This window comes from Notechis scutatus, chromosome 12, assembly GCF_049901735.1.
Source record: "Notechis scutatus isolate UNSWTSFEM ecotype Mainland chromosome 12, rNotScu1.2, whole genome shotgun sequence".
NCBI classification, from domain to species: domain Eukaryota; kingdom Metazoa; phylum Chordata; class Lepidosauria; order Squamata; family Elapidae; genus Notechis; species Notechis scutatus.
The window spans coordinates 7,150,194-7,171,703 of record NC_142020.1 but is presented as its reverse complement, the minus strand read 5'-3'; the positions used below and the strand labels follow the sequence as shown (position 1 = coordinate 7,171,703).

The following is a 21,510-nucleotide window of genomic DNA, read 5'->3' as shown; positions in this document are numbered from 1 at the left end:
GCAATAGCAATAGCACTTAGTCTTATATACCACTTCACAGTGCTTCACTGCCCTCTCTAAGCGGTTTACTGAGTCAGCTAATTGCCCCCCAACAATCTGGGTCCTCTTTTTACCCACCTCGGAAGGATGGAAGGCTGAGTCAACCTTGAGCCCCATCAGGATCGAATCTCTGGCAGTCAGCAGTGTTAGCCTACAATACTGCATTCTAACCAGTGCACCACCATGGCTGGAAAGAAGGGAGGGTGGAGGGAGGGAGGAAAATAGCACTTATATACCACTTCACAGTGCTTCACAGCCCTCTCTAAATAGTTTAGAGTCAGCCTCTTGCCCCCAACAATCTAGGTCCTCCTTTTAGTGACTTTGGAAGGATGGAAGGCTGAGTCAACCTTGAACCTGGTGGGATTCGAACTGCTGAATTGCAGTCAGCCGGCAATCAGCAATAGCAATAGCACTTAGACACCGCTTCACAGTGCTTTACAGCCCTCTCTGAGCAATTTGCAGAGTCAGCCTTATTGCTCCTAACAATCTGGGTCCTCATTTGACCCACCTCAGAAGGATGGAAGGCCGAGTCAACCTTGAATCAGTGAGGACTGAACTCCAGACTGTGGGCAGAGTCAGCCTGCAATAATGCTTTCTAACCACTGTGCCACCAGGGCTCCTAATGCAACATCCAACCAGCTACAGCATTAGCAAGAGCAGTTAGACTTCTAAACCGCTTCACAGTGTTTTACAGCCCTCTCTAAGCGGGTTACAGAGTCAGCCTCTTGCCCCTAACAATCTGGGTCCTCATTTTATCCACCTTGGATGGAGGGAAGGCTAAGTCAACCCTGAGCCTGCTGAGATTCAATCTGCCAAATTGCAGGCAGCTGGCAGTCAGCAGAAGTAGCCTGCAGTACTGCACTCTAACCACTGCGCCACCGCAGCTGAAGAGAACGCAAAACCTGTTCGGTCAAAGTGGCTAGGTAGATATTATGGAGATACGGTGGGTCCTAGGCCATGTAAGGCTTTATAGGTAGCCACCAGACTCTTGAATTGCACCTGGAACCACACAGGTGACCAGTGCGACTCATGAAGCAGAAGAGTTTACATGAGCATACCGAGGCATATACACTCATCTGCTGCATTCTGGAAGAGTTGAAGCTTCCGGGAAGTGTTCAAGGGCTATCCCACCCAGCAAGTTGCAGTTGTCAAGCCAAAAAGGGTCTAGGGCAGGGGTGTCCAACCTTGGTAACGTTAAGCCTGGAGGACTTCAACTCCCAGAATTCCCCAGCCAGCTTTCCTGAAGTCCTCCAGGCTTAACGTTACCAAGGTTGGACACCCCTGGTCTAGGGTGACAAGATGCCTTTCTGAAGGGACTCCTAATCTAAGAAGGCCTGTATTAAACCCACTATTGCCTATCTTGGATTCTAGGATAATGCAGAACGGACTGATTTCTGTGTGATATCTTTTAATGGAGCAGAAAAGAGAGATGATACCCAGTCTGCATTTTCTTATCATGAGATTAAACTTGCCCAATTCCTTCCATCTTTTTTCTTTTTAAGGTCTATTTCTAGTCCATCATCATCATCATCTCTATTGCCTTCCTCTGAACAATTCTGATTTCCCTGAAGCTCCTTTGACCAGAAAACGTTTGGATTTTCTGCTAGTAATGCATTGCTGTGATAAGGTAGCCCCATCATTTGCTGCTTTTTAGATCTTCAAGGATTTCCAAAAATAGGAGATAAATAGATGTTTCTCGCCCATGATCTTCCATAACGCACCCATTTCTTTCTTTACAAAGCAAAGGGGGGGAAAGCATGGATTATCTTTGATGATGGATTATGTCAAAGCTAGATGGTCATCAGGAGAATGAGCAGGCTGATGGTCCCAAAACCTAGGAGAGGAACAATGGATTTGCCAGATGCTGACGACTTTATCATGTCTTCAGTCAATGCCAAGGAGCCATTGTTCAATTCTGGCTGGATTCCTAGGAGCTTGCACATCAGGGGATAAATGTGAATGCTGTCAAAAGGTTCGGCTAAATACCCCTTCTTGAAATCAGGCCCAAAAGCTCTGAAGATGGTCTTCATGTCCATGTCTTCGTTGTCGAAACCGTGGTCCCCTTTGTTGACGTAGATAATAAACCTCTGTGAAGGAACAATTGAAAGTAGCCATCTTAATAATGCAGCTATTTTAAAAGGATTACTAAGTGCCGCAGAACTATTTTAAAATCTGAGAAAACACTAAAAATTCCATCCTATCCTTTTCCCTCCCTCCCTGCCTCCCTTTCTTCCTTCATCTCTTCCTCATTTTCCTCCCTCCCTTCCTTGCCTTCCTCTTTGTTTCCCTCCCTCCTTCCCTTCCTTCCTTCTTCTCTTCCTCATTTTCCTCCTTCCCTCCCTCCCCCTCCCCTTTCCCTCTCCCTCCTTTCCTTCTTCCTTCCTTCATCTCTTCCTCATTTTCCTCTCTCCCTCCCTTCCTCTCTTCTTGTTTTCCTCCCTCCCTCCTTTTTTTCTCCTCCCTCTCTCCTTCCTTTCTTCCTTTCTCTCTTCTTCTTGTTTTCCTCCCTCCCTCCCTCTCTCCTTGTTTTCTTCCTTCCTCTCTCCTTCCTTCCTTCCTCCCTTCCTCCCTCCCTCCCTTCCCACCAACACTTCTGCTTTTCATAAGGGCAAATAAATGATGAGCAGATCTGCAAGATCTAACTCTTTACACAGTTTCCACCGACCAAATGCAGCAACCTTCTGGACTTGCTACCATAGCAGCCACTACATGTCACTGTTGCTCTACTCAAAAAAAAAAAAAAAACCCGGCAAAGGTGAAGAGCGAAGAGCCTCCTGCTTAAAACTCCTCTTAGACGTAGCCCTGGAGATGCGAAGAGGGGCTTTTGAGCTGCGTGACGGGCACTTGGCAAAGCAGGCTTTGACAGCCAGTGGCATTTAAAGACCTTCTCGTAGTGGGCCTTATCAGAGTCCACATTTTCCAGCCCGCGCATCTGCTATACGATGTCATGCCCAGACCTTCTCCCCGCCATGCTGGCCATTCAGAAGCGGGGAAGAGATTTCACACGGAGGGTTAATCCAAGTATCCCCCACTTATCAGAAATATTATAGGTTCTCCTGCTTTGAGCAGGGGGCTGGACTAGAAGACCTCCAAGGTCCCTTCCAGCTCATTCATTCTATTCCGTTCTAAGATGCCGGTGGCCAGCAAATTCTGATCTGCAGTTTGCAGATTTCTGGGGTGGTTTTGTTTTTTTGCACATCTGCAAGCACTGGCATGGTTATGGATGATAAGGACAGAGGAGTGCATTCAGACGGAAAGGTCAACATGTGAAAGTGAGGAGTTAAAAAGCCCATTATGCAACGGCCACCTTTCTGTTTGAAATTGCATTTTATTGTTTATCGATCGGCTGAGGATGTCAGCGCCTTGGCGGGGGCGGAATGTGAAATGCTAATAGCGGTTAATAGGCTAAGGAAAGAATGCTTTAAAATGAAAAGGGCTTACATTAATTTCTTTTGCAAAGAGAGTTAATGTATTAACAGGACTTCAATATTAAGACCGGGAAAATGTGAGCTTTTTTTTTTTTAAAGACCAGGGTGAACTTTTGGAATCTCGGAAGCGTCAGTGCCCAAACACCAATTCACCCCCCACCCAAACATAAATAACAACAAATAGATGGGGTTGCTACTTGCCATGACCTCAAGCCTCCCAGGATGCTCTGTACCCAACTAATTTGATTTTTTCTTTTTTTTCCTGGTTGGTAGCCTTGCTTACAAGCACAGGCCTGGCTTTTGCAGCCCACCGTATTTCTCTTCTAAGAATTGTCCATGGAGATTGTGGGATCTTGGCTTACGTTCTTCAAAATAATTGCAATGCCGCAGGCTGGAAGCTGTTTTGCTTTACTTTGGGAAGAGGAGGGAGAGGAAGGAGAAGGAGAAGAGAAACAAGAAGAAGGACTGGAGGAGAAGGGAGGGAGAGGAAGGAGAAGGAGAAGAAGAGAGATGTGGAGGACTTGAGAAGGAGTGGAAGCAGGAGAAAAAAGAAGGAGAAGGGACAATGAGGAGGACTGGAGGAGGAGGATAGGAAGGAGAAGAAGAAGAAGAAGGATAACAATGGGGAGGACTGAATGAGAAGAAGGCAAAACGTAGTCACCGAACTGGTTAGTAACAGCAGTTGAATCCCACCACTGGCAGTGTCACATGTATTACGACTTCACAGGAACTGGGCCTGGCTAGTCTAGGGAACAGAAGGACCAGGGGAGACAAGATAGCATCTTCCAATATTTGAGGGGCTGCCACAGAGAGGAGGAAGAAGTCAAGCTAGTTTCTAAAGCACCTGAAGGCCAGACAAGGAATAATGGATAGAAACTGAACAAGGAGAGATTCAACCTGGAAATAAGGAGAAACTTTCTGACAGTGAGAACAATCAACCCATGGAACAGAAGTTGCCTGCAAAGTTGTGGGAGCTTCATCACAGAAGGCTTTCAAGAAGAGATTGGACTGCCATTTGTCAGAAATGGCGTAGGGTCTCCTGCTTGGGCAGGGGGTTGGACTAGATGACTGACAGGGTCCCTTCCAACTCTGTTTATCTGTTAAAATATCTGTTAAGTCACGCTGCAATGGTCATAAGTGTGGAAAAACGGTCCTAAGTCACTTTTTTTCAGTGCCCTTGTAACTTTGAATGGTCACTAAATGAATGGACATAAGTCAAGGACTATTTGTAATTTACATCGGATAGCTTTGCACGATTCCTCCCTGCTTTTTTTTAAAAAAAAATAAGCAAGTTCTTACACACGATTCCGTGTGATTCCATATCCACCTCTTGATTTCCCACCAAACTTACCCCATTGATCACGTAACCAGGATCCCCGTAGAGCAGGATCGGTAACACGCGCTCGTGCTTGGCATAGTGGAAATGTTCCGGAAAGTCTTCCTTTTTGTAGACATGCAGATGAGGGTGGGCCTTTTTCAATTTCTGATAAATTTCTTCTTCTTTCCCTTGTTTGGGTAGGATCATCCCAAACCCTCCGTAATCAACAATGTCAAACTTCACGAGATCTTTGAATTGGATGGTATCGTTTAACAAGATCTCGTGGATCTCCGGCTTCTTTTTGACAGTGGTCATGCCATGGTCAGATGTAATGATGACATTGAGGGTATCTTTCAACCCGTGTTTTTCTATGGCACTGAGCAGGTAGCCGAGGGTTCGGTCAATTTGTCGGATTATTTTTTTCCTGGCCTCGGTCTCCGGCCCAGCGAAGTGTCCAGTATTGTCAGGTTCCCCATAATAAAGTGTGACAAAATCAAAATCTTCTTTAGCGAACCAGTTCATCACGATGTCAATGTTCTCTCTCCACTCGGTTTCGTTGCTGTCTGGGTGAGTGAAGGATTCCGCCAAGGTTCTCATGACTGACTGACCACTGTAGTTGGCGTTGCCCCCTGGATAGTGGAAAGAGGCAGATTTCTTCCCCTAATCCAGAAAGAAGACGGAAGGAAGGAAGGAAGAAAAAGAAAGAAAGAAAGAAAGAAAGAAAGAAAGAAAGAAAGAAAGAAAGAAAGAAAGGAAGGAAGGAAGGAAGGAAGGAAGGAAGGAAGGAAGGAAGGAAGGAAGGAAGGAAGGAAGGAAGGAAGGGGAAGGAAGGAAGGGGGATGGAGGGAGGGAAGGAGGAAGGGAGGAAGGGAGGAATAAGAAAAAGAAGGAAGATGGAATAAAGGAAGGAGGAAGGAAGAAGGAAGAAAAGAGACAAAGGAAGCAAGGAAGGAAGGAAAGGAGGGGAAAGAAAAGAAAGAGAAAGAAGGAAGAGAAGGAGGAAGGAAGGAAGGAAGGAATGAAGGAAAGAAAGAAAAAGAAGGAAGAAAGGAAGGAAGAAGGAAAGAATGAAAAGAGGGAAGCAAGGAATGAAGGAAAGGAAGAGGAAAGAAAGAGGGAGGGAAGGAAGGAAAAGAAGGAAGGTAAAAAGAAAGGAAGGAAAGAAGAGAAAGGAAGGAAGGAAAGAGAAAGAATGGAAGAGAAGGAAGAGAAGAAAGGGAAAGAAAAAAGGAAGGATGGAGAATAAAGAGAAAGAAAGGAAAAATGAAGGGGGATAGAAAGGAAGGAAAGGAAGAGAGAAAGAAAGAAAAAGAAAGAAAATTAATGGCAAATATGAAAATGTAACATTGGAGCTCACTCTAAATCTCACAAACAGACACGGTGGCCAACTTGATATTACAAATATTGATCGCCTATTTTCTGTCATTTCTGTACTTCTGGAAAACTACTTTCCATTGCAAATCTTCACTGTAAGACTTAAAGGCATCCAGAACAAATAAACAAAACACTCAAAACATCTTACAATTAAATTTATGAGCATGACTGCAAATTACTTCATGATTATCTGGGAATAAGTGCCATTGAAATAAATATTGCTTTCTTCAGAATACATGAGTCGTAACCTGCAAACACCATGAAGCTTTTAAGCAGAAATAACTTTTTCTCTCCCAAATTGTAGAGCTTTTAAAATAATACTAATAATATGAATTCCAAAATAGCCGTAGTCCAGTATTCTTCTTATCACTCCTAATGTTATTCTGCTGAATTTAATTTCTAAAGTGCTAAGCTGGGGCTGTAAAGTAATAATATTCTTACTGACATTTAATATACTGGGAAAAGGTCAGATTCAGTATAAAATCTAAGTTGACAAAGCAGGCAAATCTTGCAAAGGAATAAAAGAGGAATTTAAGTTCTTAATGTCAGAGCAAGAGTGATGTCCCACATATTTCAAATATTGCTTTTTGAAGGGGACAAGCCTGCATTTTCCCTTAGAAATAAAACCCGCTATATTCAGTGGCTCCAAATCCAGATGAACATTAATAAAAGTCTTTGCTATTTGTGACTCAAAAGTACCAGAAATTTAAATGGGTGCATTGGCTGGTATGCATTTGTTCTGCAGGTAGTCCTCGACTTAAGACTACGGTGGAGCCCAAACTTTTTGTGAGATATTTGATGAGTGAGTTTTGCCACATTTTGTTGTGACCTGCCAGCGGCTGACGGAGCTGGCAGCTGAGTCGGACAGTAGTGAGGAGCCTGCGCATGTGCAGGGCTACCAGAAGACAAAAACAATTGAGAAAGCAGGGTCGACTCAGGAGTGAGGCCACACCTCGGAGATGATTGGCTCCTCCCATGGGACATAAAAGAGGAGCGAATGGGATGTGAGCCTCTGCAGGAAGCAATTAGTTTGTTTGCTCAGAACACAAGCTTTGAAAAGTTCTATTTGACTTAGTGTCAAGTTTGGCCTTGCCCTGCGCTTGGCAAATAGTTCTCTGACAGCATTCCGAAGTGCAATAAGGTGGGTGTTTATAAACATTCCCCTGAAAGACTGTTTGTGAAGCCTTGCGGGCTGTGAATGAACGTAAGTCACAGCCATGGAAATAAAAGAGGGTTTTGCCGGGATTAAGACTGTGTTCTATGTTTTCTAAGGAAGCCTAGGTCAGGACACATTTTATGAGCTTTCTTGCCACCGTTGTTAAAGGAATCACTGCAGTTGTTAAATTAGTAACATGGTTGCTAAGTGAATCTGTGTGATGACCCGGGAAGCAGCACACACGTAATAAATTCCCAAATGTAAATAAATTTCCTTTAATGCCTCCAACTTGGCCTCACTGTTCAATTGTTCGCAGTTGGAGATTAAACTCTTTCCAAAATAGTCTCCGAAAGAAACAAATACAGTCCAAAGAACAGATAACGGAGAAATAAAAAACCAAAACAAACCACACTGAAGGAATTTCCACCACAGACCAGGATAAGTAATTACAAACTTCAAGAAGATAACAAGGCACAGTCCATTGGAAGAACACCAACCAAGATAAACCTCAGCCAGAGATAAAACGAGCTTTGCTTCTAGCAATGCTGTGTTTTAAATGTCCCCCCTTTATACTATTCCCCCCAGCTGCAGCCAATGTGGGGGATCATGGCCACTTCCTCTCCCATAAACCACGTTGTTCCCTTCTCCATTCCTCCCTGCGTGCCTTAGGATGAAAAAGGGATGGGCCTGGGTCCTTCTCTGACTGCCCAGCCGGCCTCTGCCCTTCCCCAGCCTCCTCCACAACCTCTGGAGCCACACTTCCACTCCCTGTCAGCTCTTCCTCCTCTCCCTCGGAGTCCGACTCCAACAGAGGCATGGAATGGCTTCCTTGTTGGGCTTCACTTGTGAGAAGGTCACCAAAGAGGACCACATGATCCCACAAATATGAGTCAGTTGCCAAGCATGTGGATTTTGATTATGGGACCATGGGGATGCCACAATGGTCATTAAGTGAGAAAAATGGCCACAAGTCACTTTTTTCAGTGCTGTAACTAAACAACACTAAATGAGCTGTTGTTAAGTCGAGGGCTATTTGTACATACTAATTTACTTTATTGTGGAAGAAAGAATTGGTTGAGTTATCAAGCTAGGTCTTTTACAAACTACGTATGTTTATATTTATATTTTACGCAATACTAGCTCAATATCTGTGTTTCGCTACGAAACTATGTGGTTGGGCTTAGTTTTTGGAGAGGAAATAAAGGGGGGGGGGGAATTCTGCCTCTGCCTAGCAGCATCCATCGGTATTCATCTGGCTAGCGTCCTGTCAGTGTGTGAGAGAGTTGAGGGCTGTTTGGAAATTGAAACATTATTTGCTGTGTGAGCAAGAAGGAGACAGCAAGGAGCCTGGGCGTGGCTTAGCTCAACTGTTCTGGACTAAAGCTGCTTGGTGCTGAGAAACTGAAACTCCTCTGCTTGTGTTTTGCATTTGGAAGAGATTTCTTTTCAGGTGGGGAGGCGGAGCAGAACTCCTTAGCATCAGAGCATATTATTATTATTATTATTATTATTATTATTATTATTATTATTATTATTATTATTATTATTATTATTATTATTATTATTATTATTATTATTATTAATAATAATAATAATACAGGAAATACTAATGCTCTGATGGTCATTTTGAAAAATCCTTTCTTAGTGAGCTCCTAGAAGCCAAGAGGAACATATTTGCCAAATGTCAAGTTTGTACGCTTTACGGTTCTGGAGATTTTATGATGATGCGTGAGTGGTATTTCGCTTTTATATATACATATATATAGATTATTATTTATTATATATTTAACAATTTAGCAACTATGGTAAGCCAAACTTGAACAAACCCACTTTGCAGCTTAGTGTATGTATCAATCTAGTCTGTGGTTTAGCATGTTATTTGTGGTGGAACCTCCATCTAAACCCTGGTGTTGGGTTGGGCTAGGAGACCTCCAAGGTCCCTTCCAACTCTTTGTTATTCTGCTAAAGTAGAGGGTGCAAGTAAAGAGACTGGGGAGGTTGGAATTCCTCCAGGAGATGAAGCAATGGAGATCAAATCCTCTAAAGATCCCCAAAGCCTTGATCAGCCTAATCCAGTGATGGCTAACCTATGACACGCGTGTCACTCGTGACACGCCGAGGCACTTTGACTGACACGCCTGTTGGTGTGGGAAAAACCTGCACATTTAGAGGCTGCTTGTGCTCTGCTCCAATCCCTGCTCCCTGCTTGTTGCGTGGAGGCGTGGTGTCACCGCTGCCGCAAGATCTTTGCAGCAGAGAACCAGTTTTAACCGCCATAAACTGAGGTTTGTCAGTTTCATTACCTCAGGAACGCTACAGGAGGAAAGGAGATCCATGAGGTTCACAGCCCTGTAAGGTGGCCTTCCGATCCCCACATCCTGCACCTGCAGCCCTGAGACCAGGGAGACGAGTTTCACAGCCCTGTGTGATCACCCCAGCCCAGTCCGTCAGAAACCAAATTATTGATATTTCTTGAAGTGACACACGACCCGAGGAAGGCTACACTTTTTCCCGATTTTCGACACACCAAGCTGAAAAGGTTAGCCATCACTGGCCTAATCCCAAGAGAGTACAGTTAGTCTGGTGAGATTCTTGTAAATAGGCAAGCAACAATAAAGAAGCCACTCTGATCAGCTCACGATGTCATTCTGGTTCCTTGTGCCCGACGTTATGTGAACCAAAGTGTAAGTTGTCCTCTACTTACAACCATGGTAGAGATAAACCAGACTTCTCCAACTGTGGTAGATAAAGGAGACCCATCATTTCTTGCCAGCATGAGCAGAGATCTAGGTGGTCAGCTGGATAGCGCCAGCGTGGGGGGAAAGCTAACATATAAATAGTATCATTAAAGAAGGATCCAGAAGAACCCTATCAAACTCTGTGGTCAGCTCCTCTAGTCAGTTACTTTCCAGGTTTGTTGGTAGGATAAAATAGGTCAATCATTTCTATGGTGTATACAATTATGAGCTTGGAGGACGAGTGAGATATAAGCTCGAGTAATTATAGGATGAGATTCCCAACAGAAATGAGCAGAAGACAGCAACAACAGATCTTTGTCCCCAGCAGTATTTTTATGAGGTTGAAGAGATGTTATAGGACAAGAGTGGTCAGCCAACTGCTTCTTAAAACATTGACTTTCTGAGCGCTAAAATGTCACCAATTGGCAGGGATACTGATATCATTGTACAGGGCCATTAATATCCCTGGAGCCTTATAGAATTTTGCAGGGGGAAGGAGCTCCTTGTCAGCTCAAATATTCTTGTCTAAATTTAATTCTTTTTTTTTTTTTTAAAGGGTAGGCTGTTCCTTCTTTTGTGATTTGCTAAGTTCCATTGCAATGCAGATTTTATCTGTGCAGGTAGAATTCCTTGAAAAGAATTCCAAAACAAATTATCTTTTATAATGTATGATGTAGAATGAGAATGGGTAGAGAAAAAATGGGTGTGTGGGAACAGTAATATGACTAAATAAGCCCCCCCCCCCGAGAATAGTGGTTAAGCTATACAGGTGGTCCTAGACTTATGTCCACAACTGAGCCCAAAATTTATGTTGTTGAGTGAAGTTTGCCCCATTTTTACAACATTTTGTGCCACGGTTGCTAAGTGGATCGCTGCGCTTGATTAGTTTAGTAACCTGGTCGTTAAGTGAATCTGGCTTCCCCATTGCTTGTCAGAAGGTCACAAAAGGAGAATCATGTGACACTACAACTGTCCTAAGTATGAACCGGTTGCCAAGCATCTGAATTTTGTTCACGTGAACAGAGGCTGCAAGGGTTGTAAGTGTGAAAAATGGTTGTAAGTCACATTTTTCAGTGCTGTTGTAACTTTGAATGGTCGCTGAATGAACTGTTGTAAGTCAAGGACTACCTGATCTCCAGCACTTGGTTAAGCCAATAAAACCAACGCAGCCTTAGGCTGCATCAGTATCATGTGTTAGGTAAAGGTAAAGGTTCCTCTCGCACATAATACATGCTAGTCATTTCCGGCTCTAGCGGGCGGTGCTCATCTCCATTACAAAGCCGAAGAAGAGCCAGCGCTGTCTGAAGACGTCTCCGTGGTCAGGTGGCCGGCAGGACTAAACACCGAAGGCGCACGGAATGCTGTTACTTTCCCACCAAAGGGGTCCCTATTTTTCTACTTGCACTTTTTACATGGTTTTGAACTGCTAGGTTGGCAGGAGCTGGGACAAGGAACGGGAGCTCACTCCGTTACGTGGCGCTAGCGATTCGAACCGCCAAACTGCTGACCTTTCTGATCAACAAGCTCAGCGTCTTAGCCACTGAGCCAGTACTGCTTTATATTGCACTGGTGAGACAGTTGTTGGAATAATGTGTCCAGTTTTGGTCACCACGATACAAAAGAGATCTAGAGACTCTAGAAAGAATACAGAGAAAAGCAACCAAGGAGACCAGAAGCTAAAGCATAGGATGGACGATTGAGGGAACTGGGTGTGTCTAGTCTAATGAGAAGGACTAGGAGTGACAGGATAGCAGTCTTCCAATATTTGAAGGGATGTCACAGAGAAGAGGGGGTCAACCAATTCTCCAAAGCAGCCGAGGGCAGGACAAGAAGTAATGGATGGAAGCTTATCAAAGAGTGATCGAATCTAAAATTAAGGAGCAAATCGGGGAGAATGGCTTTCCTTCAGAAGTTGTGGATGCTCCGTCACTGAAGGCTTTAAGAAGAGATCGGACAATGGTCTGAAATGACTAGAATAGAGCTGGAAGGGACTTTGGAGGTCTTCTAGTCCAGCCCCCTGCTGAAGCAGGAGAACCTATACCATTTCAGATAAGTGGCTGTCTAGACTCTTCTTAAAAATATCTAGTGATGGAGCGTCCACGATTTTTGAAGGCAAGCTGTTCTACTGCTTGATTGTCTTCACTGTTTGGAAGTTTCTCCTTAGTTCCAGGTTGTTTCACTCTTGGATTAGTTCCCAACTCTTGTTTCTTGCCTTCTGGTGCTTTGGAGAATAATTTGACCTCTTCCTCTTTGTGGTGGCCCCTCAAATACTGGAATACTGCTATCATGTCTCCGCTAGTCCTTCTTTTTTCTAGATTAGCCAAACCCAAATCCTGCAGCTGTTCTTCATGTATTAGTCTCCAGGCCTTTGATCATCTTTAGTTACTCTTCTCTGCACTTTTTCCAAAGTCTCCACATCTTTTTTTGTAGGACGGTGACCAAAATTGGTTGCAGTATTCCATGTCTTAAAAGAAGAGATTGGATCTGTCCAGAATGGCTATAGGGTCTCCCAGGGGATAGGACTAGAAGACCTCCAAGGTTCCTTCCAACTCTTGTTATTCTGTATCCTTTGTCTGGGGTCTTTGGGAATTCCTTTCCCCACCTCTTAGGTTGAGCAGCCTGTTGAATTTCCATTGAGTCAAAATCTGAGTCAGAGAGATTTCCTTTCCTCCCTTAATTCCAACTGAGCAATTTAATAAAACTCTCATACAACCTAATTATGTTGAAACCAGAGAGTATTTACTGTTTCTTCCTCCCTGTTTTATTAACATAATCAACTTTACTAACAGCTATAAACTTGCAATGATATCGGTTTTACTGGGAACATTATTTGCTTCCTCCCTTTTATTACAACAATTCTTATTGTTCCTGAAAAGTTTTGCAGTGAGGCAGCTGGTAGATTTTCCCTGATGCTATTCCCTATCTCCCATCCTCATTCTTTGCACTGGATCCTTTGCTTATTCAAATTAAAGTGTTTTGTATCTCCGAGATTTCTCCTCCTCAGGATGAAGATGGTTTTCAATTTGACATAAGCTAGATTTAAGCTGCGTGAGCTTTTTAAAATTCTTGTTCCATGTGTCATTTGAATTAACATCACCCTTTCCCCTGTGTGAGGGCAAAGAAATCTTCGCCACGTTCACCGTTGCTAAGCAAAAGACTGTAAGTAATTTAAAAGAAAAGAAGAAGAAGAAAAAATAAATAAACCATATTGTTTTGTTGGAGTTTTCCAAGGCTGCCACTATGTCTGATGGCCTACTTAGCCTCATGCTAAAGACTGTAATAGACTTTCTGAGGAATATACTCTGCTCTGAAAAATGATAGATTGCTGCATTACTGGAAAATCAAATGAAATAAAACCATATTTACTCCATTTAATTGTTCAAAGTAACATTGGGTGACATTCCGATTCCACTGTTCAACTCTAAATTGCACATAATCTGGCAGATTTAAATATGCAAACAGCCAAGCTAAGGGAGGAGCGCTTAAGTGATTTCTCAGAGTTCAGGTAACAAATAAATGCAATTCACAGAATAACAGGATAGGAAGGGAACTTGGAGGTCTTCTAGTCCAGGCCCCTGATCAAGCAGGAAACCCTATTATCATTTCAGACAAATGGTTTTTGTATCTCTTGTTAAAAACTTCCAGTGATGGCACTCTCAACTTCTGGAAGCAAGTTGTTCCACTGTTTAATTGTTTCTAACTTTCAGGAAATTTTATCTTAGTTCTTAGGTTGCTTCTCTCCTTAATTAGTTTCCATCCATTGCATCTTGCCTTGCCTTCAGGTGCTTTGGAGAATAGCTTGACCCCCTCTTCTTTGTGGCAGCCCCTCAAATATTGGAAGGCTGCGATCATTTCTCCCCAGTCCTTCTTTCCATTAAACTAGACAGACCCAATTCCAGCAGCCATTCTTTATACGTTTTAGCCTCCAGTCCCCTAATCATTTTAATTAACCGAGAAGAGGCAAGAAATGACCTCAAAGAAATAAGGAGGGCAACCACATGGGATAGGATTCAGCTAGTTTGCACAACTTTGGAAGAACCAGTTGTTAACTTTCTGAGCAGTTTGGCGAACTGGTTGTTGGAAGAAATCATTAGGACCGAGAACCGGTTGTTAAATTATTTGAATCCCACCACTGTGTATAGCACAACATAAACCCTAAGACTGGACACATTGCATTAAACCACTGTGTAGCTTAATTTTGTTTTGCTTCAAGCCATATTGTTCCAAATTTGTGGAATGTTGGTTGATGCTTCAGTTGGTTGGATGAAGCATGGAGCTGTGCTGAGAAAACCAACAGTAACTAGGCCATAGCAGTGATTCCCAACCTTGGTATGTTTAAAATAGATGGACTTCAATTCCCAGAATTCCTCAGCCATGTAGATATCAAGCCATGATGACCATTGGATCCATTACCTGATTTTGAGCTGTGATCCAGAGGGGAAGAACCCCGTTGTCCCACCATTCGGTCTTGTTCTGGGTTTTTTTAAAGCTGTACTTCCGTAGAGTTTCCGTGTTGAACATCATATTATGGATGACTCCATGATCTTCAATCCAGCGACCTGGAAAAATAAGATGAGGGAAAATGAAAAGTAGCAAAGGGCAGGTTTTCTAGGAGTCCTGCAGCACTTGTCCACCCTAACTACGCAGAGAAATTGCACATTTTCTTGAAAGTGTGGCTGAAGAAATGTGGCTTAAATTGAAGGTAAAGGCAAAGGAAGCTGTCCAGTTTGAGTCTACAGAAATGGAACAGTGGACAGAAAGTTTGCCCTTTTGAAAGAGAGAGGTTTCCATAGTCCAGGTGTATCTTCAGAACTTAGGGAACCATATGGACTTCTACGTTGTCCTTCAGAATTCCAGCTTGCTCTTCATCCTTGGACTCCACAAATTCTTTCTTCAGCTGAAACTTGGAAGCAGTTCTTCTGACCAAGGCTTCCTGAGACAGTAATAATCACATGCTTAGTCCCCAAAACCTCTTTTTTTTTTCAACAGCTGTGAATTATATGCATTCACAGCCCGTAATGAGTCCCAAAAAGTTTGTGAATAGTCCAACAGAAGTCTGCCACAGTCTTTTTGGGATAAGGCTGATAAGCATCCACCTTTATCTCCCTTGAAATGCTGCCAACGACTGAATTTCCAATTAGCTGTACAAGGCCAAATGGAACACAAAGTCAACACGGAGCTTCAGAGTTTAAACCGACCAGAACGAACAAAGTTGCTTCCTGCAAAGGCTCATGTCCAGTGGTGGGATTCAATTTTTTTTTACTACTGATTCTGTGGGCATGGCTTGGTGGGTGTGGCTTGGTGGGTGTGGCAGGGGAAGGATACTGTAAAATCTCCATTCTGTCAGCTTTGGAAGCCATATTGAGACCAGATGCTCCCACGCTGCCGCACCTCAGCCTGGGAAAGTGGGAGGGGGGGGGGAATATATTGGAGTATATCTAGTTAGACATAATAACATTCTTTTTCTGATTCAAGGTCAGGTTGTGTTGTGCATAACAGAGAGAAAGTCTTAACTGGGGACGGATGGTGATTGGGCCATGTGTTGTGATGATGGGTGCAGGGAATGGATTTTGTAGTTTTATTACTTACTGTAAGGAAGCCTGAAACTTTCAGATTTGGGATTCCACAGTTGTGCCAGTTTACTATCCAAAATAAAAGGAACCTTCAAGAGATGTCTGTCTCAGAGTCATTGGGTGGAATGGAGTGTTGCTGGAACGCTGACACATTCCCTCCCCATTCTTGTGGAACGGTTACCACCGGTTCTCTGAATTACTCAAAATTTCTGCTACCGGTTCTCTAGAACTGGTTAGAACCTGCTGAATACCACCTCTGCTCACGTCCCTTTGCTCCTCCTTTATGTCTTATGGGAGAGGCCAATCATCTCCAAGTCTTACTCCCAAGTCTCCCCTTTTGTCTTAACTGTTCTTGCCTTCTGGCAGCTCTGTGCAAGTGCGCACTGGGAACAGGCTCCCTCTGTTCCTCTGCCTTGCTGATGTCAGATTCTGCAGACTCTGGAGTCAGCACATAACTCTCAGATGGCCATGGCCCCATCTCTGTGTCGGACGCAGATCCCTCGTCCGAGCCCTCCCCAGACACCAGAACTGGCCCATGTTCCTCCCCACTCTCCGACTCTGCTGCCATCTCCGCAGGCCGCTGGCGGACCACAACAGCAGCTGCCATAAGAACTCAACTGTCTTTGTCATCAGGGGGAAAAAAAAAGAAGACAAGAAAATCTGAACAGATACTGCTTGGTGAGCAGATGTTTACTCATCAATGAATGGGAAAAGCTCTCATCTCCTCTAAGCACTTGAGAACAAAAGGAGAATTTCTTCTCCAGAGACTATTCTCCAGCATCTGTTGCTTGTATTGATTATGAGGGAAGGGAGCCAACACAAGTAATAGAGGGATAACAGAACATCAATGTCTTCTGCATTAAGCCTTCTTGGGGGCCTACTTAAAGCAGTTTAGAAGTATCTTCCAAATGGCTTGCAAGACGACCTACTGTGTGTATGTGTGTGTAAATCAACTATCTTCTAAAGAACAGAGGAACACAGAACATTGCAGAAACACTAAAGCGATATTCAGCTAAATCTAGCACACAACTATTTTTTTTGTTGTTGTTGCCCAGCTAGGACCTGATACTTCCTTTCTACTAATGAACATGGTTCAGGACAATCTCACAAAAAAATGTGAGCCTGTTGGTTTTTTCCAGGGAGGCATTCCTAATGATGGGTTATGAGTATGTACTCAGCACATTTAAACAACAAATCCAAAATCTGGAGGCTGAGCAGACCAAACAAATCTTTATCGTGGTCATAACCAGCATACCCAGCACTACCAGTCTATTCTAACTAAGAGCAAGGAGCGCAGTGGCTCAAGTGGAGGTTAGCAAGCCTGTGTTCAAGACCTGAGTGCTTCTGCATGGTGGGATGAGCGCCTGTCACTCACTCTTACTTCTTGCATAGATATGACGGAGCATCCCTTGGGCAACAGCAATTCATCAACTACTCCTTTCAACGAAGAAACACCTTGAACAGTGCCTCTGACACAAATGGGACAGGACCTAAGAGCACTGTTTTCTGAGCAGTCAAGACCCTTTTTACAAACCAGTGTGGCAATGAACCCTAGATAACTGTTGTCGAATGCCAAAGAGCACTAACTTTAGCATACTTCAACCGTCTCCTCACCACCGTTTTGGAGGGCTGATACGAAAAAGTCCGCTGTGAGTTGAAACTGTGCCCCTGTGGAGAAGGGGTTGCTATATTGTACCCTCTATCAGGATTCAAGAACTGGCCTTATAACCCTTACCTGGAAAGCACCTTGGAAATTCTGATCTTTTAAGCCCCTTGATGGCGCAGTGGTTAGAGTGCTGTATTGCAGGCCACTTCTGCTGACTATTAGCTGTTCAAATCCCACCAGGCTCAAGGTTGACTCAGTCTTCCATCCTTCTGAGGTGGGTAAAATGAGGACCCAGATTGTTGGGGGGGATGGACAATATTCTGACTCTGTAAAATTGCTTAGAGAGGTCCGTAAAGCACTATAAAGTGGTATATAAATCTAAGTGCTATTGCTATTTTATATGTACAGTTGTATTAATTGTACATGTATAAGTTGGGTTGACAAAAATCAGAAATGAGGAGGTGATAAGCCACCTGGGAAAGCCAAGGGAACTCATCAAAACCATAAAAAAATGGAAGTTAGAATATTTCGGACATGTGATGCGACACCTGGAAAAATACAGCATGCTTCACTTAATCCTCCAAGGAAAGATGGAAGGCAAATGAGGTCCAGGCAGAAGAATAACGTCATGGCTTCAAAATCTGTTTGGACAAAATTCGACAACCCTTTTTCGTGTGGTTGTTGATAAAAATAGGGTCGCCAACATCCGATGATGAATGTGGCACAAGAAGAAGAATATGTACAATTATTGTTATCAGATCCGAATGATTCTGTCTCCTTGGAACGTAGATAAATTTTGTTATGCTGCCTGTAAAATTAGGCAGGCTTTGAATTATCCACTGATGTAGCTATTGCCAATTGCAATATTATGTTTAGCTTTTGCTTTATTTTTAATTTTTGTATGTATTTTTGTTTGGAGTGCTGGTCAGTGATTGTAATAAAAGCCGCTCCTTCCTTCCTTCCTTCCTTCCTTCCTTCCTTCCTTCCTTCCTTCCTTCATTCCTTCATTCTTCTAAAGCACCAGAAGGCAACTTCATCTTAGAATATTCCTTCAGTTCATAAACCTTGGGCGAATGCTTCTCTTGGCTGAGCATAATTATTCTTATTTAAATTAACAGGATAATTATGCTGTCTACACAACAGCAGTTTGCCTATTATATGTTATACAGTGGTATTCAATTGCTTTGAAACTCATTGAATTTGATCAATCAATGCATTTTGACGTGAAAATTTTATCCTGGTACTCACTGTTTGCACAGTACTCAATACACAGGCTAGAACACGTCAGTGTTGGCTGTCTTGTGACTCACTGCATTATTACTTATGGGAAAAAATTGTTTAGTACTCATCATTATTGGTACTCATCGTGCCTCCTGGAATCAATTAAAGATGAGTACAGTAAATCAATGTATCCATCCATCCATCCATCCGTTGGTCAATGCAGGGGTCTTCAAGCTTTAAGACTTGTGGACTTCAACTCCCAGAATTCCTCCTCCAGTCATGTTAGCTCAGGAATTCTGGGAGCTGAAGTTCATAAGTCTTAAACTTGCCAAGTTTGAAGACCCTTGGTTTAGAGTGATTTAGATCGTTCTGCTTCGTTACTAAGATATAAAGTGATTTTGGGGTCCAGCGAACACGTGAACATCTGAAATTCCACAGTGCTTTCTCTCTCCACCCTGCCAAGAAAAAAAAATGCTCGCTAACCTCCACTTTAGTTTAACCTCACTAAATTATACCCTAGAATTAATTAGGTGCAAACGTTGCCCTTTCTAGCCAATCACATTCAAATACTAATTAAATCATTATCTTAGTAATGCATTTACTTTATGGGAAATTCTTTCTAATGAGGAATATTAATTAAAACTTGTTGAATGACTTGTAAGCATATAAGCATATCGGCTGTCTGCTTTAATTAATTTCCAGTAAATAATGAGCACATGTAAACATGTAATTGCATCACAGATTTTTAGAGTTGTCTTGAATTTGGTCAGCCTTAAAGGAAAAAAAAATCTCAATTTTTCGCAAGTTGTCTCTAAGGAAAATGATTTTTACTGTAAACATAATTTATAGAAAGAAGAAATGTTCTACTTTTAATTGGCTATAATGATTATGCTGGTTTCACGCATTATATTAATGTATAGGGTGCACATTTGTGGTTTTGGTTTAGCATAGTATATCATCCAGAGGTGGTATTCAGCAGGTTCTGACCAGTTCTGGAGAATTGGTAGTGGAAATTTTGAGTAGTTTGGAGAACTGGCAAATAGCACCTCTAACTGGCCCCGTGACTCTGAAAAACAACCGCAAATGGAATGGGGATTGTTGTGCAAAATGGAGGGAAGCAGAGACCGAGGGCCAGAGGTGGCATTCAGCCAGTAGTGGAAATTTTGAGTAGCTTGGAGAACTGTGCAATGCCACCTCTGACTGGCCCCGCCAACCCCATCTATTCTCTGCCTCCCATTGAGTCCCAGCTGGGTCTCCTTTGGTTGCCCTGCACAGGAAAACGGAGCTGGAAAGCAGGTTAGTGGGGTGGGGAGGGAATGGAGATTTTGCAGTATCCTTCCACTGACATGCCCACCAAGCCACTCCCACCAAGCCACACCATGCCCACCAAGTCATGCCCACAGAACCAGTAGTAAATTTTTTTGAATACCACCACTGATATCAGCCCTGTTATGTAGACCCAAACAAGGAATCAGCTCCATAGGAAAACTGAAATTACTTTAATTGAGATTTATATAAGAGCAGAATGTTGCAAATCTGATTGTGATGCACTTATACCTTCTTCACATAATGCTATAAATTAGAGAGATGTCTATTTGAGCCACTTCCAAACGTTATCTCATTTTTCTAGAATTAAAAAAAAACCGAACTTCATTCTTTTTTACATTGGAAACAGATTTTACCTATTCCCATCATTCCTTACTTGCTACATGGGCTGGTTAAAAACTGGATTTGTCTTTTTTTTTTTTTAAGCTTAACCTGTAGATTGATTAAATGATGTCCTTTCTTCCTTCTGGATTGATTGAAGAGCTGTGGTGGCACAGTGGTTAGAATGCAGTACTGCAATTAATTCTGCTGACTGCCAGCTGCCTGCAATTTGGCAGTTCGAATCCCACCAGACTCGAGGTTGACTCAGACTTCCATCCTTCTGAGGTGGGTAAAATGAGGACCCAGATTGCTGGGGGCAAGTGGCTGACTGTAAAACCGCTTAGAGAGGGCTGGAAAGCACTATAAAGTGGTATATAAGTCTAAGTGCTATTGCCCTTCCTTCCTTCCTTCCTTCCTTCCTTCCTTCCTTCCTTCCTTCCTTCCTTCCTTCCTTCCTTCCTTCCCTCCCTCCCTCCCTCCCTCCCTCCCAACGGTTAGAATGCAGTATTGCCTGGAATTCACTACCTGACTCTGTTGTTACATCCTCTAACTCCCCCAGTCCTTTAACCTCAAACTATCCACTCTTGACCTCACCTCATTCCTAAGAGGTCTGTAATGGGTGTGCATAAGTGCACAATCGTGCCTACAGTCCCTGTCTTATTGTCCCCATTTATTTGTATCTATTTCCTGTATTCTTACTCATGTTTATACTTATACCTATTATCTTGTAAGTGATTGACAAATCAGATAAATAAATTAAAATCAATTGCTGGAGCAAAACTGCCATCACGAACTCTGGGATGTTAATTGAGATCCTCTTTCTCATCAACTTCTGGGGAATGTTCTCCAGAAAATAGGTAGGGCTGAAGAAAAAAGGACAGCCTTACCTGTGATAATTGTAAAATGCGAAGGCGAAGTCATGGTCACAAAGGGAGGTGTGATGTATTTTGCTTTCACGCCTTCCTTAGCCAAATAATCCAAATGTGGAGTATCTACATCCTCATCATAATTCCATCGGAAGCCATCGAAGGAGATCAGGAGGAGTTTGCGGACACCTGCTGTCTTCTCCTTCTTAACAGCTGGATGGCAAACCACACCAGCTAGAAGGATCAAATTGAGAGCCAGGATGTTTTGTGTCTTCATTGTGTTGCTCTGGCTAACAGTTGCGAGATGGTCTTTGTTCAGTTGTCCTTCTGCTCTTGTACTCTCGGGGTGTTGTAAAAGTTATTTTTTTATCAGAGCAAAGCTCAGCCTAGATAAGATTAGCCCTTGCTGTGTCACCATCTCTCTGATATCACAGGAGGAAGAAGAGTGAGCCAAATGTTAATTTAATATATCTGTCTTTTAAGATTTTAAAAGATTGGAGCAATGAGGAATAAAAGGAGGAAAGAAAATCATATTATTTGTTGA

The 21,510-nt window shown here is 42.9% G+C and overlaps 1 protein-coding gene across 1 annotated transcript; it reads right to left on the bottom strand.

Moving 5' to 3' along the window:
* Positions 1-1,829: 1,829 nt before the first annotated feature.
* Positions 1,830-21,243, bottom strand: LOC113424887 (ectonucleotide pyrophosphatase/phosphodiesterase family member 7-like). The gene is made up of 4 exons (XM_026686775.2): positions 20,988-21,243; positions 14,467-14,612; positions 4,819-5,445; positions 1,830-2,126 (listed from the first exon to the last, which is right to left on the bottom strand). Exons 1-4 carry the CDS (start codon positions 21,241-21,243, stop codon positions 1,830-1,832), a joined length of 1,326 nt encoding a protein of 441 aa, XP_026542560.2.
* Positions 21,244-21,510: the final 267 nt, after the last annotated feature.